General features: G+C 43.8%; 1 protein-coding gene across 2 annotated transcripts in view; it reads right to left on the reverse strand.

Moving 5' to 3' along the window:
• Positions 1–27,124, reverse strand: part of arhgef10 (Rho guanine nucleotide exchange factor (GEF) 10) — a 170,435-nt gene that overhangs the window by 31,346 nt on the left and 111,965 nt on the right. For both annotated transcript variants that reach the window (XM_079527214.1, XM_079527213.1), the window contains 6 exons: positions 11,317–11,432; positions 8,804–8,931; positions 7,264–7,364; positions 6,649–6,770; positions 1,722–1,808; positions 330–562 (listed from right to left, as the gene is read on the reverse strand). In XM_079527214.1, coding sequence (XP_079383340.1) covers positions 330–562; positions 1,722–1,808; positions 6,649–6,770; positions 7,264–7,364; positions 8,804–8,931; positions 11,317–11,432 — 787 coding nt within the window. The remainder of the gene's footprint in view (positions 1–329; positions 563–1,721; positions 1,809–6,648; positions 6,771–7,263; positions 7,365–8,803; positions 8,932–11,316; positions 11,433–27,124) is intronic.

The raw sequence follows: 27,124 nt of genomic DNA on the forward strand, positions 1-27,124 counted from the left end.
GACACCACTGCGGGGGTCCTAAGCTAAGTAATCAGCAATACAGCCTTGAGCTATTTTATACTGTGTGTTTCAAAAATCTGACCCGTCTGAAGTGAGTGGTGGAAAAAGCTTCCCATCATGCACCTGTGAACAGTGTGAAGCTAGACAGCTCCACTTTGTCACCCTAAACATACATACAGACAGACAGAGGGACGGACATAGCTGGGCATTGGAGTGGCTGCACCCTATGGTTGCAGCACTCAAAAATCCATATCCACATTATCCAGCCCTAGTCTGGAGCTAATCTGGTAAAGTGTGGGTATAACGTGCGTCCACGCGACGCCGCGTACCTGCCCTCCTCCATGCCCAGGCACACGGTGGGCGTGTCCGCGGGCGTGGCCTTCACGTGGTTGGCTGCGTCTCCGGAGGCCGCGGCGTCTCCGTTGTGCAGGGCGTGCTCCGTGGGGACGTAGGCCATGCAGAGGATGCGCGACTCCACGTTGAAACACTCCGTCACCTTGGGGCTGGAGTTCTGCATGGCCACGATGGAGATCTGGCCCATCTGGTTGGTGCAACTCGCCACCTGAACACCAACGAGGAGAGCAATGCATAGTAGTTAGCTAGGGCTGGGTTTTACATGCATTTTAACAGTTTGACGCCATACCCCGCGGAACCCGCATTTTAATCAAATATCCAACGCTGCCGACATTGTTTTATTACCTTTGGAGCATACGCTGAAGTATTTGCAGCTTTCAACTACGAAATTCCGGTAAAGAAATGGTCCGTCGTCTTGTTATGATCAGACGAGCCAGCGGCCATGACAATGCGAAACGAAACCACAGTGCAGAGCAAGTTGTAGTCCAAACAAACCCCCCCGTCCACTTGCATTGGGCTCAATTTCCCAGAAGCCCTAGCAGCCCAGATGATGACTTGATTTCCGGTTTCGTCATCATAACGCGACGGCCTCGTCATCAGGTCCCGGATAAATGCGCTGTTACTTTTTAATTATTTTAAAACAGAGAATTAAATGCATTAAACAAATAGCGGGAATAGCGTATTATGCAGCGGCGGAACACTGGATCAAACAATAGCGGCACTAGAACAACAACCGGGAAAGCATCTGTGTACATTAGTTGGATATTCAAAAATCACACCCTCAATTTATGCTACATAAGGTACATAAGGTGGTCCCTAATTGGCCAAGCGCTCCCATCAACATGTGATTGGTTAGCCGATTTGCTCGTTTACATATGACGTAAGTTTTCCCTTCAATGTCAATGGCGTTTAATGTTTTGATGTTTAATTTACGTCATATTTAGCGGAATTATCAGCTCTTATCATCATACATCATTATGCATAATCTCATACTGGCCAATCAGAATGCTTCTTGCCTGTGATTGGTTATCTGATGTCCTCGTTTACATATGACGTACATTTTCCCTTCAAAGTCAATGGCGTTTAATATTTTGATATTTAATTTACGTCATAATTAGCGGACTTTTTACGTCATTTCTCCGTTCATTGTCAATGGCAAATATTGAGACATGTGGGGACAAGATTTAGTGGACATTTGACCTGAATTCCCCTTTCATTGTCAATGGCAAATCTTGAGACGTGTGGGGGGCAAAAGCCGTTTATAGAAAGGGCTAGGCGCACCTTAAAAATAGCAGATATATAACACAAGACTCAGCATAGAATTCATACTCATAGCAGAAGCATGAATTAGGCAGAATTGTTCTCACCCAGACACAGCCATGGCCAAGAACGGGGGTATCTGCCGTACTCTCTGTGTTGATGTGAGGTTCTGGGTTGTGGACCGCACACTCCACCTGTGACACAACATGGAGGAGAAGCAGAGAGAGAGGATGATGTGAGGTTCTGGGTTGTGGACCGCACACTCCACCTGTGACACAACATGGAGGAGAAGCAGAGAGAGAGGATGATGTGAGGTTCTGGGTTGTGGACCGCACACTCCACCTGTGACACAACATGAAGGAGAAGCAGAGAGAGAGGATGATGTGAGGTTCTGGGTTGTGGACTGCACACTCCACCTGTGACACAACATGAAGCAGAGAGAGAGGATGATGTGAGGTTCTGGGTTGTGGACTGCACACTCCACCTGTGACACAACATGGAGGAGAAGCAGAGAGAGAGGATGTGAGGTTCTGGGTTGTGGACCACACACACTCCACCTGTGACACAACATGAAGCAGAGAGAGAGGATGATGTGAGGTTCTGGGTTGTGGACCGCACACTCCACCTGTGACACAACATGGCGGAGAAGCAGAGAGAGAGATGTGAGGTTCTGGGTTGTGGACCACACACTCCACCTGTGACACAGCATGGCAACATGAAGGAGAAGCAGACGATCAGAAATAATTCACTAGTTAACTACTATGGCAAACTTTGTCAAGTGTCAAGTATAAATGTCAAGCCCAAAACGCTTTAGTGGCCAGACTGATATATCTTTAGAAATCAGATTTGACTATAATTGTACAGATCCATAATAGAAGTCTTGTTCCTAAACAAGCAAGGGAGCACTTGGAAAAAAGGACATCAGGGGACAAGCAGGGGGGGGTGTGGGGGAGAAAAAGAAACAAAAAACTAATCTTGGGAATTGCAGTAAAGAATTTTTTGTATAAGTGATGTGAAAAATTACTGTACAATGCTTTTTTTTCAACAAAAAAAAAGAAAAAGAAAAGATTTTTGAACCACTAGGAATGTGATTGAAATCTGATCAGCAAAAAAAATCAGGTTATTTCCTTCTTTTGCTGTTAAGATATGACCAAACGAATCTTATTCCAATCTGCCAAAAATCTGATTTGTGGTTACGAGTGTGAACATGTTCTGTATTCAGATCACATGAAACAACAGCAGCTGGAGGTCTTATTAGCAAGTGTTGCTAACGGACACAACAGATAATGATGAAACTGCTCACCAGAGTCACCAGGATGAGGTTTGAACACTAGATTCAACCAAAACTTCTCTTTATTCTGCGCTTTCAGCCTGTTAGAACTCCACCAGAGCAAACATATCACCAAAATCTAATCACTGGCAGATTTCAATGCACCTGTGGACACCCTGCTAGTGGAATCTCCACCTCTTGGGAAATGTAGTTTTATTCTTCCTTTTTTTTGTATTGAGGGGAGCATTGTAGGCATAAACTGTAAAAGAAGCCCTAAATGTTATAGAAAACAAAGAGGAGTGAGGCATAAATTATGGATAAAGAAAGAACAATACTACAATTAACAACTAGCTGACATGAGAATGTCCATATTATATGTGGGTTCTCACATAACTGTAAATAGTCTGTTTGATAAGACCAGATTCACACTACTCCCACATAACAGCGTGAGGAAGATTTATTCATTTCCTTCCATAGAAATAGAACATGACAGATGAATGTAATTGAGTCTCCCATTGATGCAGCCAATGCAAAACACAAACTACAATACAGTATGTTTCCTCCTAATGTAGACAACAAAGTAGACCTAGAATGCCTGTGATCATTTAATTAACTTACGTAAATTTTCATGTATCATAGGCATAGAACGGTCGTACTTACTTTCATGTCGGATGTAAACTTGGCGGCCTAAATGTGATAAATGCTCCGTTTGTACTCACCCATTAAATAATTCCAAAGACGTGGAGTGAAATATGGTCCTCTAGTTTTATATCCATGTGAAAGTTCTGGCACAAAACGTGTATTTAGTCAATTATCTCCACTTTTTCAAGAGATGCACACGGACGTCTTTCTCTCCGGGCGAGGGGGGGCCGGAATGATCGATGAACTGATTTTACGAATACGTGCTGTTTACCGCAGACGTCATCACCAATTGACCAGGGAAACACAAAAGTTTGGGTCACACAATTGGCAGGTGCCTTGCGATAGGTGCTGGGTAATTAATCACACCACCTGCCAATTGTGTGACCCAAACTTTTGTGTTTCCCTGGTCAATTGGTGATGACGTCTGCGGTAAACAGGACGTATTCGTAAAATCAGTTCATCTAAGGGATCTATGCCTATGATACATGAAAATGTACGTAAGTTAATTAAATGATCACAGGCATTCTAGGTCTAACAACAAAGCTACTTTTCATCAGAGCCTCTAAACTGGACAAATAACATTGGTATCTCGATGTAAAAACAAGTAGGCAGCCGTGTCTACATTACCACAGTAGTAAGGAGGCGTACTCGTGTTTTCATAATGTTTCACCTTTGAGTCATATTTATCACAGAGATTTGATTAATCGGTTAATATTTACAACCTGAACGTTAATAAAAAAAACTACATTTATGTTTTCTCCCCAAACAGCTTGGACGGAGGGCCGGCTCCTCTCTCCTCCCCTAACCCTAACCTCCCATGGGGCAGCACACCCAAACCTAATCTTAACCCTCTCCCAACCCTTAACGCACCCCTCACCAACCTTAATCCAGTCTAACCAATGCTATGTCTAACCAAAGTATGGCTCCCAGAGAAACATCATCAATTTGCGCTGCTCGTTCATGTAAATTCACAAGGCCATCATCTTGTTCTTTCACACATCTGGGCTGATGTGTGAAAGCCACTCATCATTACAATGTGAATGGCAGCTGAACTCACCAGAAGGTAGTTGGGTAGCAGTTGAACTGCCACAGACGACTCAAATCTAAAAGCTGTGTGGCCAGTACGGGGATCGAACCCTCGCCCTTGGCGTTATTAGCACCACGCTCTAACCAACTGAGCTAACCGGCCCTGCTGCCCTAGCTGAGACCCCACACTTTACTGACACAAATGGAATGCAGCTACTTTTACATTTGTTTAAAGACCATGGGTCATGGGGGGATAGGATGACATTTTGTCACCGTCGGGGCAGAAACCTTGTATGTCCAAAAGTTTAAAAAAAAAAAGAAAAAGTTGCTTTTCAGGAAATGGGGAAAAAAATAACCTGACTTCCAATGGATTTATTTTCATTATAGGCAAAACAGATCGGCTACTTTTTAAATATAAAATACGGCATTCATTTATTAAAAACATAAAAAGATGAAATATGGAGATACAAGGTATATCTTGCCTGACAGCAACGATATAGATATAGGTAGTGTATTAGGCTACTGAGAGGTACAGCTTTTCGGCTCACAACCTTCATCGGGTATCTGGTTACAAAAGCAACAGGTAAAGGAACTTATAGAGGAACTCAGAGAGGCGAGGACCAATCAGATACACACGCCAGTCTGTTACCATGGAGACAGGACAGCCCATACAGGTAGTAAAGGTGGTCTTTTTTGGGTCCATAGTAAATAAATGACAAAAAAAAAAGACAAAACATTATATTTTTAGCAGTCAATGAGACAGATAATAGAGAATACATTGAAAAATGTTAATTAGAAGGAAATGTAAAAGGTTTCAAATTCAAAAGTAGCAAAAGTAGCAGATCAAAACACACCGCGTTTCAAACTTGTGGATCTGCAACCTTTCATATATTCCCTGTATGTGTTGTGCTTAAAACACTCCAGAAGCTGTTGTGTGATGCTGCGTGGTGTCAGCCTGCTGCTTGCCTCACAGAGAAGTAATTCAACTGACTCACCACTCACCACTCCTAACAATAGAGAGCTCTATGTGGATTGTGGAACACAACAAAGGATTATGTCATTGACAACAACTGCTTGTGGTGACAGCTACACACAGTCAGTTCAAGGGCCATGATGACTCAGCATCACAGAGCAAGAACCGACTGGGTCACGCAAAAGCTCCATGGCCAGTACGGGGATCGAACCCGCGACCTTGGCGTTATTAGCACCACGCTCTAACCAACTGAGCTAACCGGCCTCATACTATTACATACATAATATACAATGCAGAGTGTATATATTCTACAACTATCAGCTGAACCGAGAAGAAAGCAAAGTCAGGGGACAGGGGTCAAAGGGCAGCAGGGCCGGTTAGCTCAGTTGGTTAGAGCGTGGTGCTAATAACGCCAAGGTCGCGGGTTCGATCCCCGTACTGGCCAGAGATTTTAGATGTGCTTGTTTGTGGCATTCTATTAGCGTTTATAGTTTCAATTCTACTGTTAGTCAGATGATAGGTTAACACTTTTGTTTAGTTTTATGATTTGTCTTAGGGTGTCACAAGTAATGTTCTTTCTAAATTCATTGTGCCTCAGTCCTCTTTTTTGAGTGGTGTAAACCACTCCTACAACTGGCTTTGTTAGTTTGTCTGTCTGTCTGTTCGTACCAAAAAATGAGCATGGTTGCTATGGTCACCCAGTTCACACGGGTGTGATTTCATTGCGTCAGACATTACGTCAGACCACAGCTGATCAGTCTATATAAGACCTTACACCACTCAGTTCACACGGGTGTGATTTTTTTTGTTTAATAAAGTTACTGTGGAGTGGGAACCGTGTATGTCCTGATTTCGCTCACTGCTATTTTCACTACTTTTGTGGGACACTCTTGTGTGATGAAGTAGGCCATCCATTTACCAAAAAACATACAAAGTTGAAGCATGAAGATACATGCAACGATTTATGGCTTCGGACAGACAAATATGGCATCAGTCGCGCTCTAGAAGTAATAGAGGAGGTGTGTGTGTGTAGGTGGTAGATAATGGTAGTGTGCGTGTGTGTGTGTGTGTGTGTGTGTGTGAGAGAGAGAGAGAGAGAGAGAGAGAGAGAGACGAGACCCACCTTGAACTCCTGTAGTTTAGACATGACCACAGGCATCTGCCTCAACAGGAGAGGGTGTTTCTGTTTCTTAATCTGATTGCAATCCTCCTCCGCAAAGAACCAGCCTTGCATGTTGTCCTCCTCTGTTAAACACACATGCACACCCACGCACGCACGCACAGACACAGACACACACGCACAGACACACACATCTCATCAGTTACGAATCATTTTTGACAAATAACTGTCTGAACTGCAATTTGTAGTTGAGTGTTGTCGCACTCTTTCAGAGTCAAAGCCTGTATATATAGTTTGTTTGCTGTGAAGTAGTCAGATATCATCACACAACGTTACTGTCATATCTAAACCACTGAAACCCTTCGATGACCAGATATATATAGACATATTAGGACTCCTCCTTATTTCCCTACATAACATATATAACAATATAAACAATAGCGGCATGTTGTGTGAGCTTGTAGAGCTGTTTTTTTTTGCTGAATGTTCATCCCAGAATAGGGACGCTATGGGTTAATGTGGTTAAATGATTTTGCATTGCTCCAGTGCTGTTGGGAGTGAACTAACTCACCATTTACAGCAGTAATTGACTGTAGCCATATGGTACAGCAGACGTACCTAAAGCCAGCTTGGCCATCTGCAGGTTGCTGATCCACGACTGTTTGACAGCAGGACTGAAGGTGTTGAACACAGCACTGAAGAACGTAGGCCTGCCGGACCTACAACACACAACGAAACGCTCAATGAAAAAACACCACACCATATGATATAATTCACACGTTCATTATGAATCAAAGCGCTTTTTCGCACACCTGGCTGAGATTTGACAAAAGGTACGTTGTGTGGAGCGTAAATAAGAAAGGCCCGCGCACTGCTCAAACCTGCTCAATAGAGAAACCGTTTTATTTCATTAGCAGCAACGTTTTGGTACGAGAGCTTCTTCATGCTTGAAGGAGCGCCAAAACGTTGCTGAGCAAGTTGAGACAGAGAGCAGGTTTAGACAGTCGGTCTCTAGAAGGCATTAATACATGATGACAATTCATAGATGTAAGTCTGTGTGTGTGCGTGTGTGCGTGTGTGCGTGTGTGTGTGTGTGTGTGTGTGTGTGTGTGTGTGTGTGTGTGTGACTGTGTGTGTGTGTGTGTGTGTGTGTGTGTGCAACGCACATGTTTGTCTGTGTCAGACCAAGAGGGAGGGTGGTCGTCTATCGTCGTGGTAGTCTATGGAAGTGGTTTGCATACTTTTAAATTTCAAGGACACCCATAGTAGCCCTGAGTCTCCAAATGTAACCAAATGGACCTGTAAGGGTTGTTGTACACTCTCTGAGTTACAGGCCTGTAAGGGTCTATTTGGAACTGTCATATTAACATAAAGGCGGTCCCTGCAGTGGTGTGCACAGACATTTAGAGGGGTAGGTGCTCAAGTGAAAAAAGGGCACCTTGTGCAGCGCGTGGAACCGGCCCCTTTTCAAAAGAGCACATTGCTGTCCAGAGGGCAAGGGCAAGTGGTGCTCTAGCACCCCCTAGTGTCCATCTGTGCACGCCACTGGGTCCCTGGACCCCAATTTAAGAACCACCACTGCTCTATGGAATGCATCTTCTCTCAGCTCATACGGCGGAGGAGGAGGAGGAAGGAGAAGAAGTATTAGTGTTTTGGAATGGAGGGATCAGGGGAGGAATGAGAGACACACAGCTGTGTTTCTAAACATACCAGTGGATAATCTGACTGGCTAAATACAGCCGGGATGGAGGGATGAGAGGGGGAGATATTTAGAGGGAGACGGTGTGTGTGTGTGTGTGTGTGTGTGTGTGTGTGTGTGTGTGCGTGCGTGCGTGCGTAACAGATGTCATGGTGTGAGATCAGATTAGATTTTGTGGATGGAGGTGCTGATATAAATGTACTGTACTGCAGTGTGTGTGCGTGTGCGTGTGCGTGTGCGTGTGTGTGTGTGTGTGTGTCTGTCGGGGGGAGTGTAATGTGGGTAATGTTTTAAACTGATATTTTTGTAAGCCTCTGAGAGAGACAGATTATAGCTAGAGAGGAGAGGAGCGTAAATGTGTGTGTGTGCGTGTGTGCGTGTGTGCGCGTGTGCGTGTGCGTGTGCGTGCGCGTGTGCGTGCGTGCGTATGGCTGTACATAATAACGTATGCATACAGACTTGTCATGTTTTCCGGGTAGCTGCAGTTGGATTCTACATCGGTCTGCTGCTCGTATCTCCTCCTCTTTCTTCAAGATGAGTCTCTGCAGTCCTGATACCCAGTCCTGAGCAACCACCGGATTCACATTCTGATAGAGAGACATAGAGACAGAGAAAGAGAGAGAGAGAGTGGGGTGTCAGGAAAGCCTAGTATAGTATAGTAAAGTAAATACTAGTATAGTAGTTGCGACCATAGGTCGCAGATTACTACTATGAAAATTAATTTCTGAAACAGACATAGGCCTAACCTTTTTTGAGCGGTGCCTCCGCTCCATTACGCATCTATGCGTGTCCCTATGTACATATGTATGTATGTATGTCTACGTGTCCTAGCACGGATGAGCATGGAAAGCTGCAACACGATAACTGTCATTTCTCGACCGTTTCGGAACCGGGCCAGCCCCCTGGGCGCGTTCCTGGGGGCCTGGATGTTTCCCCCGGGGACACCCACACACTACAGTTGCACCGCTCACTTCACACATAGATCATCCTCTATCCTTGTTGGTATATCATTGGCGATTTAGGTCGATGATATAACACTATGTTGATATAATAATATAGCAGAGTGTAGGCTACTTGAGGCCAGACTTTCTTCTGTGTTTTGATACAATGATGCGTGACCGCGACACCGGGCAAAAAGGTTTGAGAACCACTTTTTCTACATCTCTAGGCATATGTATTGAATAACACACAGTACATGTCGGTGGCAGCAAGCATACTACCACTCTATATCAGGCCCAATCTAATCCTTCAGATCCCTTCTGTAGTTCTTTCCCATGTTCTCTCCCTCCATCAATCTCTCCCCCCCTCCCTCCCTCCATCCATCCATCCGGACCAGACCTCAGTGAGACACACGTCTCTCTGTTTCCTCTCACTGGGCAGGCCGAGCAGGGCAAGCGCAAACACAAGCTGTGCACCTCCACAGACAGGCCTGTGTGTGTGTGTGTGTGTGTGTGTGTGTGTGTGTGCGTGCGTGCGTACGTACGTGCGTGTGTGGCTTGCGTGTGTGCGTGCGTGCGCGCGCGCATGCTTACTGTACCTGTTAGGGTTAGGGTTTTAGATTTTAGAGTTATGCCTAATTTACACTTGATTGCGTGCCGTTGCCTCACACTGGAAAATAGCTAGGCTCATGAGCTTGTAAATCTGCAATCTTATTTTATTTACCATACCAGAGTCTTGAGGGACATGTGGACAAACAGAGCATGTTGCGCCAGCCTGCGGGACGCATGCTGGCAGCCAGTGGCGTGCACAGATAGACACTAGGGGGTGCTAGAGCGCCCTTTTGGCAATGTGCCCTTTTTTTCTTATTTTGTACAGTTACACTGTACAGTATGTGGACCATGGTAACATTGATAAATTCTTGATAAAAAGCTTCTAATATATTATTTAGGCCCCACAATCTATAAATCTCACACTATTAAGGCAACCGGCCGGTTCCACGCGCTGCACAAAGTGCCCTTTTTTCCACTTGAGCACCTGCCCCTCTAAATGTCTGTGCACGCCACTGCTGGCAGCAGTGGCACAACCTCAGAGGAATCCTGAGGTGCAACAGACTCGACGAGGGTGTTCCAGCCCAGACAGAGCTCTGTTTGCTCTGCATTGCCCAAAACGGGAAACAAACAAAGCTGAACTGTGAAACCACAGGAGAAACACTCTGTGAATTCCAACAACGTTATGAATACAAAATATAAAATATGGCTGAGATTCATTAGATGTTTTCTTTTGAAGTGCCGTAAACTATTTATCATGGCTTTCATGCAGGGTGTTTTAGTGTGAACCACACTGCATCTTTGTCTAAGATAGTCCCAGGGGTCATCAATATTTCTATACATGGAGAAATGTGCCCGTGGCAAGACTTTGGCAAGTCCTTGTCTGTCCTTGTCTGTGCATGAGGCGGTGGCGGTGGCTCAGGGGTAGAGTGGCCGGATGGTAACCGCAAGGTTTGCAGCTCGAACCCGGGCTCCCCCAAAGTTAGTGTCGAAGTGTCCTTGAGCAAGACTAATTGCTCCTGATGTGCTAGTTGGTGCCTTGCATGGTTTCCTCCGACATCGGTGTATGAATGAATGGGTGAATGTAATGCACAATCTCTGTAAAGCGCCTTGGATAAAGGTGCTATATAACACCTTTGCTATATATATGCACCATTTATGGCAAAATTCTAGATTTTGTTTTTACACACCATTATAATGTTCTTATTTTGATCACAAGACCCCAGCACTGAATGTCAGTCTCCAGGTTTTCTTATATGTATATTATATGTATGACACTGATTTACTCTCTTCTCCACTAGTGCCTCCCTAACATTTTAGCCTAGTTTTTATATATTTAGTCTTAGTTTTAGTCATCATAGCTTAGTTTTTATTCGTCACTGAAAAAAGGTAGCCGACGAACAAATCTTTCAGACAATGGGAATTAGCCGAAAGAAGAAGACGAATTAGAATCGGTGTCATGGTCGTCAGAAGCAGTTATTTTACCTGGTAGTTCCCCTTCAGGCTGCTGATCATGCTGGAGATCTGGTTGACCAGGCTGAGGTCATGGATCAGGTTCTGGAGGTCCTGGTATAGCTGCCCCGGACCCATGTACAGCTTACCTGCGCACACACACACGCACGCACACACACACACACACACACACACAGGGACTAGTTAAAGGCTGTTACAGTATGTGACTGGGATTGATCTGTGTTATTTATCATCGATGTCGGGCAGAAATCTCTTATCTTAATATTCAATATTTTAGTTTTTTACACCCTGTACGTTTACGCCCTACTTGATCATGCTAGTACAGCGTCACACAAAAGCATCAAAAGTGGCCGATCCGCAAGCTCGAAACCCGGCACAAAGCGACGCGCTTTGCTTGCGGATCTGCCACTTTTGCTGTTCTTGAATTTGAATCCTAAAAAAGTAACAGGAATTTCTTTTTAACTATTTTCAACATTTCTAACATAGAAAACGGTTAATGTGTGACACTGTAAAAAGATGAGCTGTGACTGAAAGCCCTGCAATAAACTGGGTTTCTACTTTCTGACAATGACACAAAGATCAATAAACCAACGCTCAGTCAGTCCGTTTAGGGAACCCCGGCAGCTGACAACGGAAGCTGCTGTGTGCATGTGTGTGCATGTGTGTACACAACACTTATACTGTTATGTAATGGAAGCTAGTGTCCATATGTGATACTGTACATATTCTTTCTCTCTCTGTGTGTCTCTCTCTCTCTCTCTCTCTCTCTCTCTCCCTCCCTCTCTAGTCTACAATGTATTCATGTTTGCTATACAGGAGGTCTTTGCAAGCCTGTTCTTATCAGTGTGTTAATGTAGCAAACATAATGTGATGAATGACTGATTTACCCATTTGTTACACATTAACGCCCACACCACAAGAACAAAGAAAACAAAGAAGAAAAACATAGCAGGACAGAACATGGTTCACGCAGAAGGTGTCCTGACTTAGAGTCGCAGAAACACACCCATACACACACAAACACACGTGCACAAAGCACACGCATGCACGCACACAGCCAACTATGCTTGAGTGTTAGTTAAACTCAGAGAGTACAAAACTGGTCTGCTGATGGCCAGCCCAGTGTGTAGGTGGAGACCAGAGCACGGCTCCTAAACATTTATTTTCTGTGTAATGATGATGGCAGTAACTAAACACAGCACTAATGTCGTGGCACTGAGTGAAAACCACGTTTTCAACACTGCGTGTTTATCCATAAACTATTTAAAACCACTTAAAAAAGCGGTAAAGCTGTCTGTGTCATTTTCGATTTTTGGGTTGGCTATTTAAAACCAAATAGCAGATATACAAGCTCACAGCGCGTCACATTGTACCACGCTGCGAGCTTGTACATCTGCCATCTTTGAACACGTTTGAAACATCTTGGAATCATTTTGAATTAGGAAAAGTCTCAATGGGTTAAACATCAGTGGTTCTGGCACCTGAATGCCTTGAGCTCCCTCTGATTTTATCCTCTCTCTCGCTCTGTCTCTGTTAGAGACTCTCTGTATCCTCCCCTCTCTCTCTCTCTCTCTCTCTCTATCCTCCTACTCTCTTCCACAATGGCCATTGAGTCTGCCTCGGTGATCCATCTCCATGGCAACCCAGTGCAGTCTTCTCCCAGAGGGCTGACTACCAGGGGGGATAATTTGTGCCCCCTCCCGCTCTGCTGCCTGTGGCCCCGGCCCGGACACCCGTCCGTCCACATGCGTAGGTGGTCCTCTCTGCTTACAAAGGCTCTTATTCTCAAAACGCCTCCACAGTGTTTGTGTACAGGAGGTAAATAAATGACAGGATTCCTTGTCTGAGCATGCACGCACACACACACACACGCACGCACGCACGCACGCACGCACGCACGCACAATACTGCAATGTACAATTTACTTGAGTAAAAGTATTCGTATCAAAAATACTTAAAGTACCAAACGTGGAAAGTAGGCTACTCATTAGGCAGAATGTCCCATTTCACAAGTTTTCAAATCTATAAAAATCTTTTGGAAAATAGCAATGTGTCACGACGCATTGTGAACTTGTAGATCAGCTATTTTCAAATGTCCGAAATGTATACAGGGCTGAAGTGGTTATAGTATGTTTTGTAATAATAATAAAAATCTGCAAAGTAACTAGTAACTAAAGTTTTCAAATCATTGTAGTGGAGTATATGTAAAAGTACCGAAAATTGGAAATACTCAAAAAGTACAGTACTTAAGATGCACATACAGTGACAGTGAATGCTTGTGGTGTGAGGGGTTGTGGTGTTTTGTTGGCCAGATTATCAGGGTCAACAGGCTTCCATTGAAGTCAAAGCCATCCCGGCCTGTACTTACTTACATTCAGATGTATGTTTAGTGAAGCCAACAAGACACAAATTGAATCAAACGGGGACAATTAGCCTCTGGAACAGAGGTTCTTGTTTTCTAAAAGCGTTTCGGATCATTTGAGCTAATGGCCATGTGTAATGGGGCCTTGTGTCGTCGTCATGGTTCATCCGTCATTGGGGGCAGCATAGCTCTCTGTTCCACAGCGATAGAAGGAGTTCTCCGTGTTACCTTAACCCATTTAGGACTGACACTAGATTCTACAAAATGTCTTCTAAATCTTGGACAGTTTTCTGAAAAACCTTATGTTTCTATGTCAGTCGTTCTCAAAACCTTTTCATGTCAAGGACATCAAAAATGATATGTATAGTAATTGGTCGCCGAACCCCATCTGAAAATAATGCTGTTCTGCAGGGACCCCCCCAGAAGCAAAGATTTGAGTTAACCGTTTCCACGCGCCAGTGCTGTAGGTGGCGCTAGCTCACAGAGTGCCAGACGTTTTTGACCAAACAGCCAAAATAGCTGACAATCACTTCCGGTTCAAACTGTAGTAAACATCCGCTAGCTTTTTCACAGGAGAGCAGCAGTGATGAATCAGCCAGGCGATTATAGTTTTTGGCAAATTAGTTTTATAGTAAAATTAAGCTCTAATCAAGCCCTGAATATCGCTTTTTTTTTTTTTTGAACTTTGTTTTTATTTCAGTTTAGGCAACTTCACAGAATTAAAAGCATACATTTTTCTTACAACTGCTTTTTTTTTTCTTTTTTTACACAACCTCAGCTGTTTCATACCTTCACAAAATATATATATATATCATACACTCATACACACAAACAACTTCACATACATTTACAAGTATTCACAATAAAACAAGGAAATAGAATACTACAAGTATTCACCATAAAACAAGGAAATAAGTAGCGAGACAAAAACAACAGAGCGTCGACCACAGTGGGAAGTGAACAAAACTGAGAACAGAAATGACTGGAGACAGAGGAAAGAGTATGAGCACATCAGAAGGTCTGGGGAGAAGTGTATTCAGTGAGTCGTTACTCGAGATTCTGAAACCTGCTACCTCATTAGTAGAGGCAGTACAGGACTCCATCTTTTAATAAATATGTTTGGTTGAAGCCTCAGGGCATAAGTAATTTGTTCCATCTGGTAAATGTCCCATACTTTTTCCACCCACATACTGTATGTCGGCGGGGCTGGTTTTAGCCATTTAATTGTAATGCATTTGATGGCCGCCGTAAGCAGCACATGCAATAAATATATTTTGGCTCTACCCTCCAGACCTTCCGGCAACATTCCTAACAACATTACTATGGGATCCTCTGGAATGTTTTGACCAAAAACTTCTTTTAATGCTTCAGATACCTCTCTCCAGAATGGTCTCAATTTGGGGCATGTCCAGAATATATGAGCATGATTCCCAATATGTGCTCCGCAGTCCCTCCAGCATCTATTCGAGTGATTTGGACCCATTTTGGCCACTATTTGAGGCGTCCTGAAAAATCTAGATATTACTTTCCATTTAAATTCTCTCCATGTATTCGAGTTGGTTACCAGGTGCGCTTCACTACATACCTCCTGCCACGTATCCGTCGTTACTTCTATACCTAATTCAGCCTCCCATTTCTCTTTTATATACAGTGTATTATTCGGGCAAAGGTCCAAGAAGACTTGGTAGAATTCTTTGATTACCTTGCCATCACCAAATTCAAATTTGAGCAACAACTCCTCGATAGGAGTGGGTTTCATGGCTCTCTCCCAGTCCTTATGTTTTGTTAGAAAGTCTCTCAGTTGCAGATATCTGAAAAAGTTTGTCCTTGGGAGCCCGAATTCAGTCTGTATTTGTTCGAATGATTTAAGACCTTCCTTATTAACTAATTGGTGTATGCTAGTTAGGCCGAATTCTGTCCAATTCCTGAATCCTACATCCAATCGAGCTGGCATGAACTCCTTCATGTAGCCAATATGTGTTAGCGAGGAGATCTGTTTAGGTAATCCAAAGGAAGTTTTTATTTTTCTCCATATTTTTAAAGTGACTCTAGTCCACTCACTCATTTGGATCTCTTTCAGTGGGGTATCTAGGAAGGGCACAACATGAAGGGGTTGCGAACAAAGGCTTTTTTCAATATTTAACCATCTAGTATCCTCAGTTTCCTGAAGCCAGATTGTTAACGGTTTCAGCTGTGCCGCCCAAAAATAGTGTCTCAGATTTGGGAGCTTCAGTCCTCCATCCTCCTTAGATAGCTGTAATGTTTTTAGCCTCACTCTCGGTCGCTTCCCTTGCCATATGAATTTAGAAATAAGTCTGTCCAATTTGTCGAATATAATCTTAGGAATATCTACAGGTAGCATCTGAAATGGATAGAGCAGCCTGGGAAGAACATTCATACGTATACTCTCAATTCGACCCAATAGAGAAAGGGGAAGTGCCGACCATCGGTTTAAGTCTTCACTAATAGTCTGAATTAATTTTTCGTAATTAGTCTCATATAATTTGTCTAAAGATGGGGGAATAAAAATCCCTAGGTATTTAATACCCTCTTCAGGCCATCTAAACCCACTCTGAATTTTAACTGTTTGTGGTATTTTACCGCTTATGTCCATAGCCATTGTTTTGTCCACATTTATTTTGTAGCCTGAGTAATACCCATATTCGGAGATGATCGATTTTAAATATGGGATTGTTGTTGCCGGTTCTAACAGATACAGTAGCACATCATCAGCGTATAATGATAGTTTGTGCTGTTCTCCATCGATTGTTAATCCCTTTATATTGTTGTCATCTCTAATCAACTGCGCGAGCGGCTCAATACTGATTGCAAACAGTAGGGGTGATAGCGAGCATCCTTGCCTGCAGCCACGTTCCAATGTGAATCTATCAGAGAGGAAGCCGTTGACCTTGACCGCCGCTTGTGGGCCAGAGTATAGAGTTTGTACCCACTTTATGAAGTTGGGGCCGAATTTGAATTTCTTTAACGTTTGAAGTAAGTATTGCCAAGAAACTCTATCAAACGCTTTCTGCGCATCTAGAGATAACAACATCACTTCCTGTTCCTTCACCATCGGGTGAGTCATTATGTTCAGTAGTCTGCGTATATTGTCTCCGTAATATCTTCCTGTAATAAACCCAGTCTGGTCGGGGTGGATGATGTCGATGATAATTTTGTTTACTCTTCTGGCCAGAATGGCTGTTAATATGCGCATATCCGTATTCAATAATGAGATGGGTCTGTAAGACTGGCACTTAGTAGGGTCCTTGCCCTCTTTGTGTATTACAATTATTGTCGCTTCTCTCCACGAAGGAGCCATATTGCCGCACTTTAGTGCGTGATGATAGGCTTTTAATAATAAAGGAGAGACGGTTGCCCTAAAAGTTTTATAGAACTCATTAATGTATCCATCCGGTCCTGGACTCTTATTGTTTTTTAGTGTGGAGATTACTTGTAGCACTTCCTCTGCAGTAATTGGACGGTCTAATTCTTTTGAAGCAGTTTCTGATAACTCCGTTAATTTTATGTTCTCCAAAAAATGTTTCAGTTCTTCATTGTCTGTGCATGTGTCTGTATTTTTATATAGTGTTTTATAAAATTCCGCAAATGACTTTGAGATCTCGTCTGGCTTTGTAAGTGTTAAACTATCTGACTTCAATTTCTGTACTATATTAGAAGATTGTTGTTTTTTGAGTCTCAGAGCCAGTAGTCTACTAGCTCTGTTTCCAAACTCATAGTACTTTTGATTAGTGAATCGAAGGTTTCCCTCGATTTTTTCAGAAAGGTGGTTATTAAGGTCTCTTCTTGTTTGTTTAAGCGCATTTAATAAATTCAAGTTGGGTGTTCTTTTATGCTGTCGTTCAAGATCTCTTATTTTATCCTCTAATTCCTGTCGTTTTGCCTCTCTCCTCTTCTTCCTCGCACTAGCATACGAGATAATACAGCCCCTTAAGTAAGCCTTAGCACAATCCCATAGAATAAGAGGCGATGTGTCATCTGACATGTTCGTTTCAAGGTATTTTTTTAACTCGGAATTTACTAATGTAATGAAGTCATTATCATTCAGAAGGGAGGCATTTAGCCTCCACTGTCTTGTCGTAGGTCTACGTCCTATATCCCAGTCTACCGAGATAGGTGCATGATCCGAAATGGTGATTGGAAATATGGTTGTATCGACTATCCTATGTATTTCTGATTTGGGAGTGAAAAAGTAATCTAATCTAGAATACGAGAGATGTCTATTGGAAAAAAAAGTAAAGTCTTTAGCTCCAGGAAATTTACTTCTCCAAATGTCTACTATTCCTGTCTCCGTAGATAGATGTTTCAGCATTTTGCCCATTCTAGAGGGAGGGGTTTTGGGTATAGGCTGTTTATCTTTAAACTGTGACATCACACAATTGTAGTCGCCACCTTTCAGTAGGATGCCAGAGCTATATTGCAACATCACATTAAATATTGTTCTGATAAAATCAGGGTCATCTTCATTGGGGGCATAAACATTCATAAGTGAAATTTGTATGCCATCAATTGTGCCATTTAGTAAAATGTATCTTCCCTCTGAATCTTTATGAAGTGAATCTAACTTAAAATTGACCTGTCTATGTATAAGAATTGCCACCCCTCTTTTCTTTCCCGATTTATGTGATGAGAAAAACACTTTGTCTGCCCATGATTTTTTTAATTTTTCATGCTCAATGTCTGACAAGTGTGTTTCCTGTAGAAGTGCTATCTGGCATTTATATTGTTTTAACTGGTTTAGGATCTTCTTCCTTTTGACTGGGTTATGTAGACCCTTGACGTTATAGCTCAATACCTTAATTAAACCCATAATTTAGTCGTGTTAAATTGAGGATATTCAAAATAGAGAGCCTCCGTAGAGATGATTGGGATGTAGGTGGGGCACACATGGGGAGGACAGCATTTGAATAAGGTCTGATAGAGCATATGATTGTGGTTGGAGAGGTGAGAAGCATCAAAAGAACATTGATAATCACAGGATAGGCTAAGATATAGTCATATGCATAGAAACATAGTTGTAAAAGTAGCAACACAGCTGAGCTGCAAGAGAGGTATTTACGTGTCAAAATCATAAAAATCTTCATAGAAAACAATAAAGTAAGGACATGAAGTTGCTGTTGCCGAAAACATTACAGTAATAACCCCTCGAAGTAGGGGGGATTGAACAAACAAAACTGGAAAAAATAGAAAATAAACACCAGATACAAAAGGCATCTAGAACTGGACAATCCCTGGGACCTAGTCCCAGGCCGCAGGACAAAGCTAGCAGCTAAACGAACACAGGTTCGGTGGGCTTCACAAAACCCAAGGGGAGAACGAAAAGAGAGCCATCGGAGCTCCCACAGAGCTAGTAGTAATTTTGGGACTAGCATAAGCGAAGGTTGTAGCTATACAGTCTAACAAACAAATGCACATAGGTCATTCCTTAAGAACAAAACAAAATATATATATATATATATATAAATATATATACACATATATATAAATACAGTAAACATTGAAAAATAAAATAAGAAATACAGTCAGGAGAGGTGAGCGGTCTAAGAGGGGGATGCTGACGGAACTATACATGAAAAAGAATAGATAATAATAATAATAATAAGAGAAATAATTGTAGCGCTTTTAAAAAAAATAAAAAATAAAAAATAAAAAAAATAAGACAAGATATGAATTGTCCATTGTGGAGAGGTATAAGAAAATAAATAATGTAAGGTTTGTAATTAAGGTGATTAATACTAATACCAATAGTACTAATAATACTTATTTGGAAATAAACAAAAGCAAATAAATGAAACAGAATGTAACAATCTGGGAATATGGACAGATGAGCAAAGGCAAAACCATTCAGACGACATCCAAACAATCTCTACCCTAAGACAGGGTAATAGCACCCCCCTGTGTACAATGGCGGTTAGTACCGCCACAATACATTACAATGATAATATAGTGTGCGCTTGCACCCTTCCGCCCCTAGGCTGTACCAAAACACAATCTAACGAGGGGAATACAATGTAAAGACGAAAGAAAGTATACAAACGGACCGGAGCGCGCACTCGAGCGCGCACTCGAACACACGCACACACACACACACACACACACACACACACACACACACACACACACACACACACACACACACACACACACACACACACACGCACGAACGCGCGCACGCGCGCCCGCACGCCCCCCCCCCCCCCCCCCCCCCAACAGGAGGAAAAAAAAGAGAGAAAACAGGAACGACACGATGAGAGAGAGAGCAAATCAAAATAACAAATAAAGCAACACAGGTTGCGAGAAATGATTCACATGTTACGGATGGAAAGTTATAACAGCACAGGCAAGAAAATAAAATAAAAAGTTGAGTTGTAGAGTACAGTTGGCCGCTTTACGGTACGTGTCAAAGGGATCATTTTGGCTGCACAAAGGCAGCACAATACTAAAGGTATGTATACATGTGATTTATATGTGGGTCAACTTTACACCTTTTGGTAAGGATACATACAGTTATGGAGTAGATTCGGTCACAGGTGTGTCGGTTGGCTCGGATGATTCAGTTATGGATTTGGCATAGGCCAAGGCTGCAGCAGCGTCCAAGAATTCTTTTTCCACATTGTTGTAGGTGACGACGAAAGTAGATGGGAATTTTATCCCGTAGCGTACATCTCTGCGATTTTTTAACAGCAGGCGTGCGGGCGTAAAAGCACTCCTGGCCTTAGCAATGCTCTCTGGAAAGTCAGGGAATACAGCCATAGACTTGCCTTTGTGTTGAAGTTTTCTTCCGTCGCGTGCCATTCTCAGGATATCCTCTGCATCTCCTTCGTTGTGTAGTTTGGCGATGATAATCCTCGGTCTGTCTCCTGGCTTCCTCTTTGTCAGGCTGCGATGTGATCTGTCTACCCTTACGTCTCTGTCCAGTTGAAAAAGTTCCTTCAGAAGTTTAGAGACTGCCCCGGGTGAACTCGAACCTGGCGTCTCGTCGATTCCTGCAATTCTCACATTTCCCCTCCTCATCCTCGATTCCATGTCCAAATTCTTCTTGTTTAAAGTCTCTACTTGTTTCCCAAGCACATCCACAGTGGCTTGGAGAGTAGTAACTTCATCTGACCACGTTGATAGGCCGCCCTCCACGGTGTTGAATGTAGATTTTACTGCATCAAGTTCTGCACGGAACACGCTGTTGCTGCTAGCAATTTCAGATCTAATTGCCTGCATTTCGCTTCCTAGTTTCTCAAAATCAGCAGCCAGTGCATTCTTTAATTCTTGTCGTAGTATCGTGGCGATATCTTTCCTCAAGGATGCGATGATTTCCGCCTTTAGCTCCGTAGTATCCATTACCAGGCTTTCCGCTGGGCTGTCTGCGTTCTGTGAGCAGGCGGCGTCTTTACTCGGGCTCGGGGAGGTGTATGTGGTTGCAGGCCTTGGACCTGCCGGCTTGAACTTATATTTTCTCAGATCGTATGCCGCCATCCATAGTATTTATATTTCTCTCTACCTGTAATTCAATCTCTCATTGACCAATTCAGCAGGTTATACTGCCATAAATCCGCTTAAAAATAGTATTTAATTACACTCTGTGGGAGCTCTGCAAAAACACGTCTTACTCCATGCGTTGCTCAAGAGCGCCCCCTGAATATCGCATTTTGAGCAGATTATGAGCCACAATGCACATAAAGACGGCAGGCGCCTTTCAAATTCTTTAAGCCCAGGTGTTGTAGGAACCTTCCAATTACGCAGCAGCCCCGCTGTAACAAGTCCAACCTTTACAATGGTGAAATCATTTTTATTTATGCCAGGGACCACTGTCCTGTCCCCGAATAGACAAAGCCGCGGATCTCTGGTCAATGTGAATCCCACCCATTTCTCAAGGTATTCCAGTACCTTACACCAGAAAGGATATACTATGCGACAATCCCAAATCATATGCATATATGTGCCAATTTCTTTTTTGCATTTCCAAAATGTATTATTATCCGCTATTCCCGTTTAAAGTAATCTCGTCGGTGTCAAATAATATCTATGAATTATGTTATACTGAATACATTTCCCTGCTTCTCTAATCCCACTTCCTACATTTGCCATGATTCTCATCACGTCTGCTATTTTTCAACAGCTAAACTATAACATAATGGGGGGGAACATTTTGGGCGGGAACCCCTTTTGGTGTTTCATTATGTTATACTTTAGCTATTGAAAAAATAGCAGATCTACAAGCTCATAGCGCGGCACCGAGTGCCGCGCTACGAGCTTGTGGGTCTGCTATTTTTTAAAAACCGGAAAAAATGTAGTGCAAATCTTTGAATATATATTCTTTCAGAGCGTTTCAGAATGTTTTTAACTCAAATCTTTACTTCTGGGGGCGGTCCCTGGAACAACATATTTTTGCAGATGGGGGTCGGCGGCTGATTACACATAATCTTGGGGGGTCCTTGACATGAAAATGTTTGAGAACGACTGACATAGAAACATGGGTTTTTCAGAAAACTGTCAGGATTTAGAAGACATTTTGTAGAATCGTTCCCAGGTCTAAATGGGTTAAAACAACAAAAGGGGTTCCCATCCTGAATGGTTTAACGCTATATGGGACTTTAGATCCACACACCCGCCACGGTAGCGTAGCAGCCACACCCGCCACGGTAGCGTAGCAGCCACACCCGCCACGGTAGCGTAGAAGCCACACCCGCCACGGTAGCGTAGCAGCCACACCCGCCACGGTAGCGTAGCAGCCACACCCGCCACGGTAGCGTAGCAGCCACACCCGCCACGGTAGCGTAGCAGCCACAGCCGCCACGGTAGCGTAGCAGCCACACCCGCCACGGTAGCGTAGCAGCCACACCCGCCACGGTAGCGTAGCAGCCACACCCGCCACGGTAGCGTAGCAGCCACACCCGCCACGGTAGCGTAGCAGCCACAGCCGCCACGGTAGCGTAGCAGCCACACCCACCACGGTAGCGTAGCAGCCACACCCGCCACGGTAGCGTAGCAGCCACAGCCGCCACGGTAGCGTAGCAGCCACACCCGCCACGGTAGCGTAGCAGCCACACCCGCCACGGTAGCGTAGCAGCCACACCCGCCACGGTAGCGTAGCAGTCACACCCGCCACGGTAGCGTAGCAGCCACACCCGCCACGGTAGCGTAGCAGCCACACCCGCCACGGTAGCGTAGCAGCACCCGCCATGGTAGCGTAGCAGCACCTGCCACGGTAGCGTAGCAGCACCCGCCATGGTAGCGTAGCAGCACCTGCCACGGTAGCGTAGCAGCACCCGCCACGGTAGCGTAGCAGCACCCGCCACGGTAGCGTAGCAGCACCTGCCACGGTAGCGTAGCAGCACCCGCCATGGTAGCGTAGCAGCACCTGCCACGGTAGCGTAGCAGCACCCGCCACGGTAGCGTAGCAGCACCCGCCATGGTAGCGTAGCAGCACCTGCCACGGTAGCGTAGCAGCACCCGCCATGGTAGCGTAGCAGCACCTGCCACGGTAGCGTAGCAGCACCCGCCACGGTAGCGTAGCAGCACCCGCCATGGTAGCGTAGCAGCACCTGCCACGGTAGCGTAGCAGCACCCGCCACGGTAGCGTAGCAGCACCCGCCATGGTAGCGTAGCAGCACCTGCCACGGTAGCGTAGCAGCACCCGCCATGGTAGCGTAGCAGCACCCGCCACGGTAGCGTAGCAGACACAGCCTCTCGTCTTTAGTAAAAAGACACATTTGCTACTCAGCAAAACAAAGACGGCTTTAAGATGTTCAGGCCTGACGTCGACATTTAAAAAGAATGTTTTCTAAATCATGACAATTTTCTGAAAGATTTGAGGCACATTTTAACGAATTTTCAAAAATAGCAGATCTACAAGTTCATAGCACGCCACTCTGTGGCGGGCTATGAGCTTGTAGATCTGCTATTTTTCAATAGCTAAATTATAACATAATGTTTAAAACACCAAAAGGGGATCCCGCCCTAAATGGGTTAAGATGTTGAAAGCCTTTCCTTAGTAGGAAAGTAGGCTTCTAAAAATGCTTCTATCTCTAGATGTACAAATCCATTGATACTAATGGACCTATCCCCCCCCCCATACTGTGAAAATACACAAAGATGAAAAGTAGACTAACACAAGCCGTCCAATTCAACAATGTGATTTCCAGACTCGTTAGAGACACTTGGCCCAAGCTAAGCTGACCATTCCAGCATCCATTCCCTGGCTGCAGATGACAGGGCACAGTGAGCTCAGACCAAACCTTCCCCCCTTTTTTGTGAGAGTGCCAAGTGTCTAATATAACAAAACAATCAAGGAACTAAGGAAGGGCCGCAGCTTGGGCAGGAAGGGCAGCTTCATTGCATCTGTCATATTATACACTTTTATCTCTCCAATTGTCCAAATTATAACTTTGTGTTTTTCTTTATTTTTTTGTAAATGAATGCCCTAGTGGCCTAGTTGCTCATCATACAGCGTCACACAGAGGCATCGAAAGTAGCAGATACGTTCCAAACTTTTTTTAATCCTGAAAGGCAACAGTTTTGGACATAGTTATGAGGTTTCCACCCAACAGAGACAATATAACAAAATGTAGTCTTTGTGGAATTAACACATTTTGACCTGAGATCAGATTCTAAAAATGTCTTCTACATCTTCAGTGGTTCTTCGATTTTTCAAAAATAGCAGACCTACAAGCTCGTAGCGCGCCACTCGGTGGCGCGCTATGAGCTTGTAGATCTGCTATTTTTCAATAGCTAAAGCATAACATAATGCTAACACCAAAAGGGGTTCCCGCCCCAAAATGGGTTAAAAGAGCAACCTTCACGGTCTGTGACCGCTGCTGCTGCGTGGTGGATAAAAGATCTGACGTAACGAGGCAGACATCCAGAGAGGTGACATCATGTCCTGGAGAGTCCATTCATAGCCTCTTAGCAGGCTGGTCACCAACACACTGGGCTGCTAGGAACTATTCTCTCTTATTAACCCATTTAGACCTGTGAGGACGATTCTAAATGGTAAATAAATGGTAAATGGTGCATTTATATAGCGCCTTTATCCAAGGCGCTTTACAGAGATTGTGCATTACATTCACCCATTCACACACATTCATACACCGATGGTGGCGGAAACCATGCAAAACACCAACTAGCACATCGGGAGCAATTAGGGGTTCAGTGTCTTGCTCAAGGACACTTCGACAGTAACTCTGGGGGAGCCCGTGTTCGAACTGGCAACCTTGCGGTTACCATCCAGGCACTCTACCCCTGAGCCACCGCCGGTGGCACGATTCTACAAATGCCTTCTAAATCCTGACAGTTTTATGAAAAAAATGTTTTTATCTCAGTGGTGCTCAAACTATTTCATGTCAAGGACCCCCAGAATTATATGTAATTGGCTGTCGACCCCCATCTGAAAATATGTTGTTCCAGGGACCCTTCCAGAAGCAAAGATATGAGTTAAAAACGTTTTGCTGTGAAAGAATATATATATTCAAAGATTTGTGCCGCATTTTCACGATTAAAAAAAATAATAGCAGACCTACAAGTTCATAGCGCGGCACTCGGTGCCGTGCTATGAGCTTGTAGATCTGCTATTTTTCAATAGCTAAAGCTAAATGGGTTAAAAAAGAGCCTCGACCGTGATGCACACACACGTGTAGCTTTCCAGTACATCCGTGCACACACTCTCCCACACACAACAAACACAGGCCTGTCACAATTATTACATATTATCGACTGATCGCAATGATTTTTTTTTGGGCATAATCACCATAATCGTCATAATCAGTTCAATGTTGAGCTGAGCTTGTACAGTAGATCTGCTATTTCCAATGTCAGTTATTAATATATGATGTAAGTTATTTGTCATATCTTCCCTGTGCAACCTTTGTTTACGAAGACTTACAGCCAAACAGGTGTTATTTTATTAGACAGAAGCAATTGCAATTATTTGAGGGACGATTAATCGTCAAGTAAAACGTCATAATCGTGAGTACGCTGAAGCACGCACACACACACACACACACACACACACACACACACACACACACACACACACACACACACACACACACACACACACACACACACACACACACACAGTGTGTGTGTGTGTGTGTTTCCGCCACTAGTAATCACACTGTGTACCAACAGACATACAGTGGTGTGTCACTTCAGGTTAGGATATAATATGGGTCAGATCTCCCCCCGCCCACACCCCGCCCCGCCGGTCACACCAGATGTTACCAGATGTTACTCTGTCTGCCACATCTGCTAAGCTCTGACGCACCACTGTGTGTGTGTGTGTGTGTGTGTGTGTGTGTGTGTGTGTGTGTGTGTGTGTGTGTGTGCTCAGTGGTGGAACAGTACTTAGTTCCGACACATGTTTTGTCATTAGACCAGGGGTGGGCAACTTTGACGATGGAGAGGGCCACTATATTTCCACACTCACTCCCTAGGGCCATATATTACTGTCGTAGCAAAAATAGCCGATCTACAAGCTCAAAACGTGTCGCACTGCGACGCGTTTTGAGCTCGTAGATCGGCTATTTTTGCTATATTCGAATTGAAATCTTTTTGCTATTTTTGAATTGGAATCCTGAAAATTAACATTTTTATGTAATTTAAAATGCCTTTAATTATACTATACTTATAATAGCTACTAATTTAGACTGAAGTAATTAACGCATGTCATGTTTGGCATGTTGTGGAATTGTAAACAGCTGAAACCAATACTATATCAGTATCCTGACATTAACCTGAGGGCCACATTAAGTGAAGGTGGGGGCCGCATGTGGCCCCCGGGCCGCCAGTTGCCCACCCCTGCATTAGACCGACAACCTGCCTCTATCCCTAACCTAACCATAACCTGCCTCTATCCCTAACCTAACCATAACCTGCCTCTATCCCTAACCTAACCATAACCAGCCTCTATCCCTAACCTAACCATAACCTGCCTCTATCCCTAACCTAACCATAACCTGCCTCTATCCCTAACCTAACCATAACCAGCCTCTATCCCTAACCTAACCAACCTGCCTCTATCCCTAACCTAACCATAACCGCAAGCAGGGGAGCGGCGCATGTTGGAGCGCTAGTCCGACTGTTGTTCCCGCATGTCGGATTAATGCTCCGTGGGAATTACTCTTGGATACCGGAAAAAGTACTACATTTCTTTACATAAGTAAGTATCAATACTGCAATTTTAGATATAAAGTAGTTCAGTCCTGTGTTCAAAATGTACTTAATGGCCAATTTGTAACACAGAAATTCTTGTAAGATTTGGGAATAAATACATAATTCCAGATTTGATCCTTTTAGGGTTCTTTTTTCATTTTCTGTTACAGATATCGTGATATACCGTTGATGACATATCTTGCAATATGTTGAATATCGCAATATTGCAACATATCGAATATCGTGATATTATCGTTATCGAGTGCCTAATATCGCCACGGATATTGTATCATG

The sequence above is a fragment of the Electrona antarctica genome, assembly GCF_951216825.1.
Source record: "Electrona antarctica genome assembly, chromosome: 18".
Classification (NCBI taxonomy): Eukaryota; Metazoa; Chordata; class Actinopteri; order Myctophiformes; family Myctophidae; genus Electrona; species Electrona antarctica.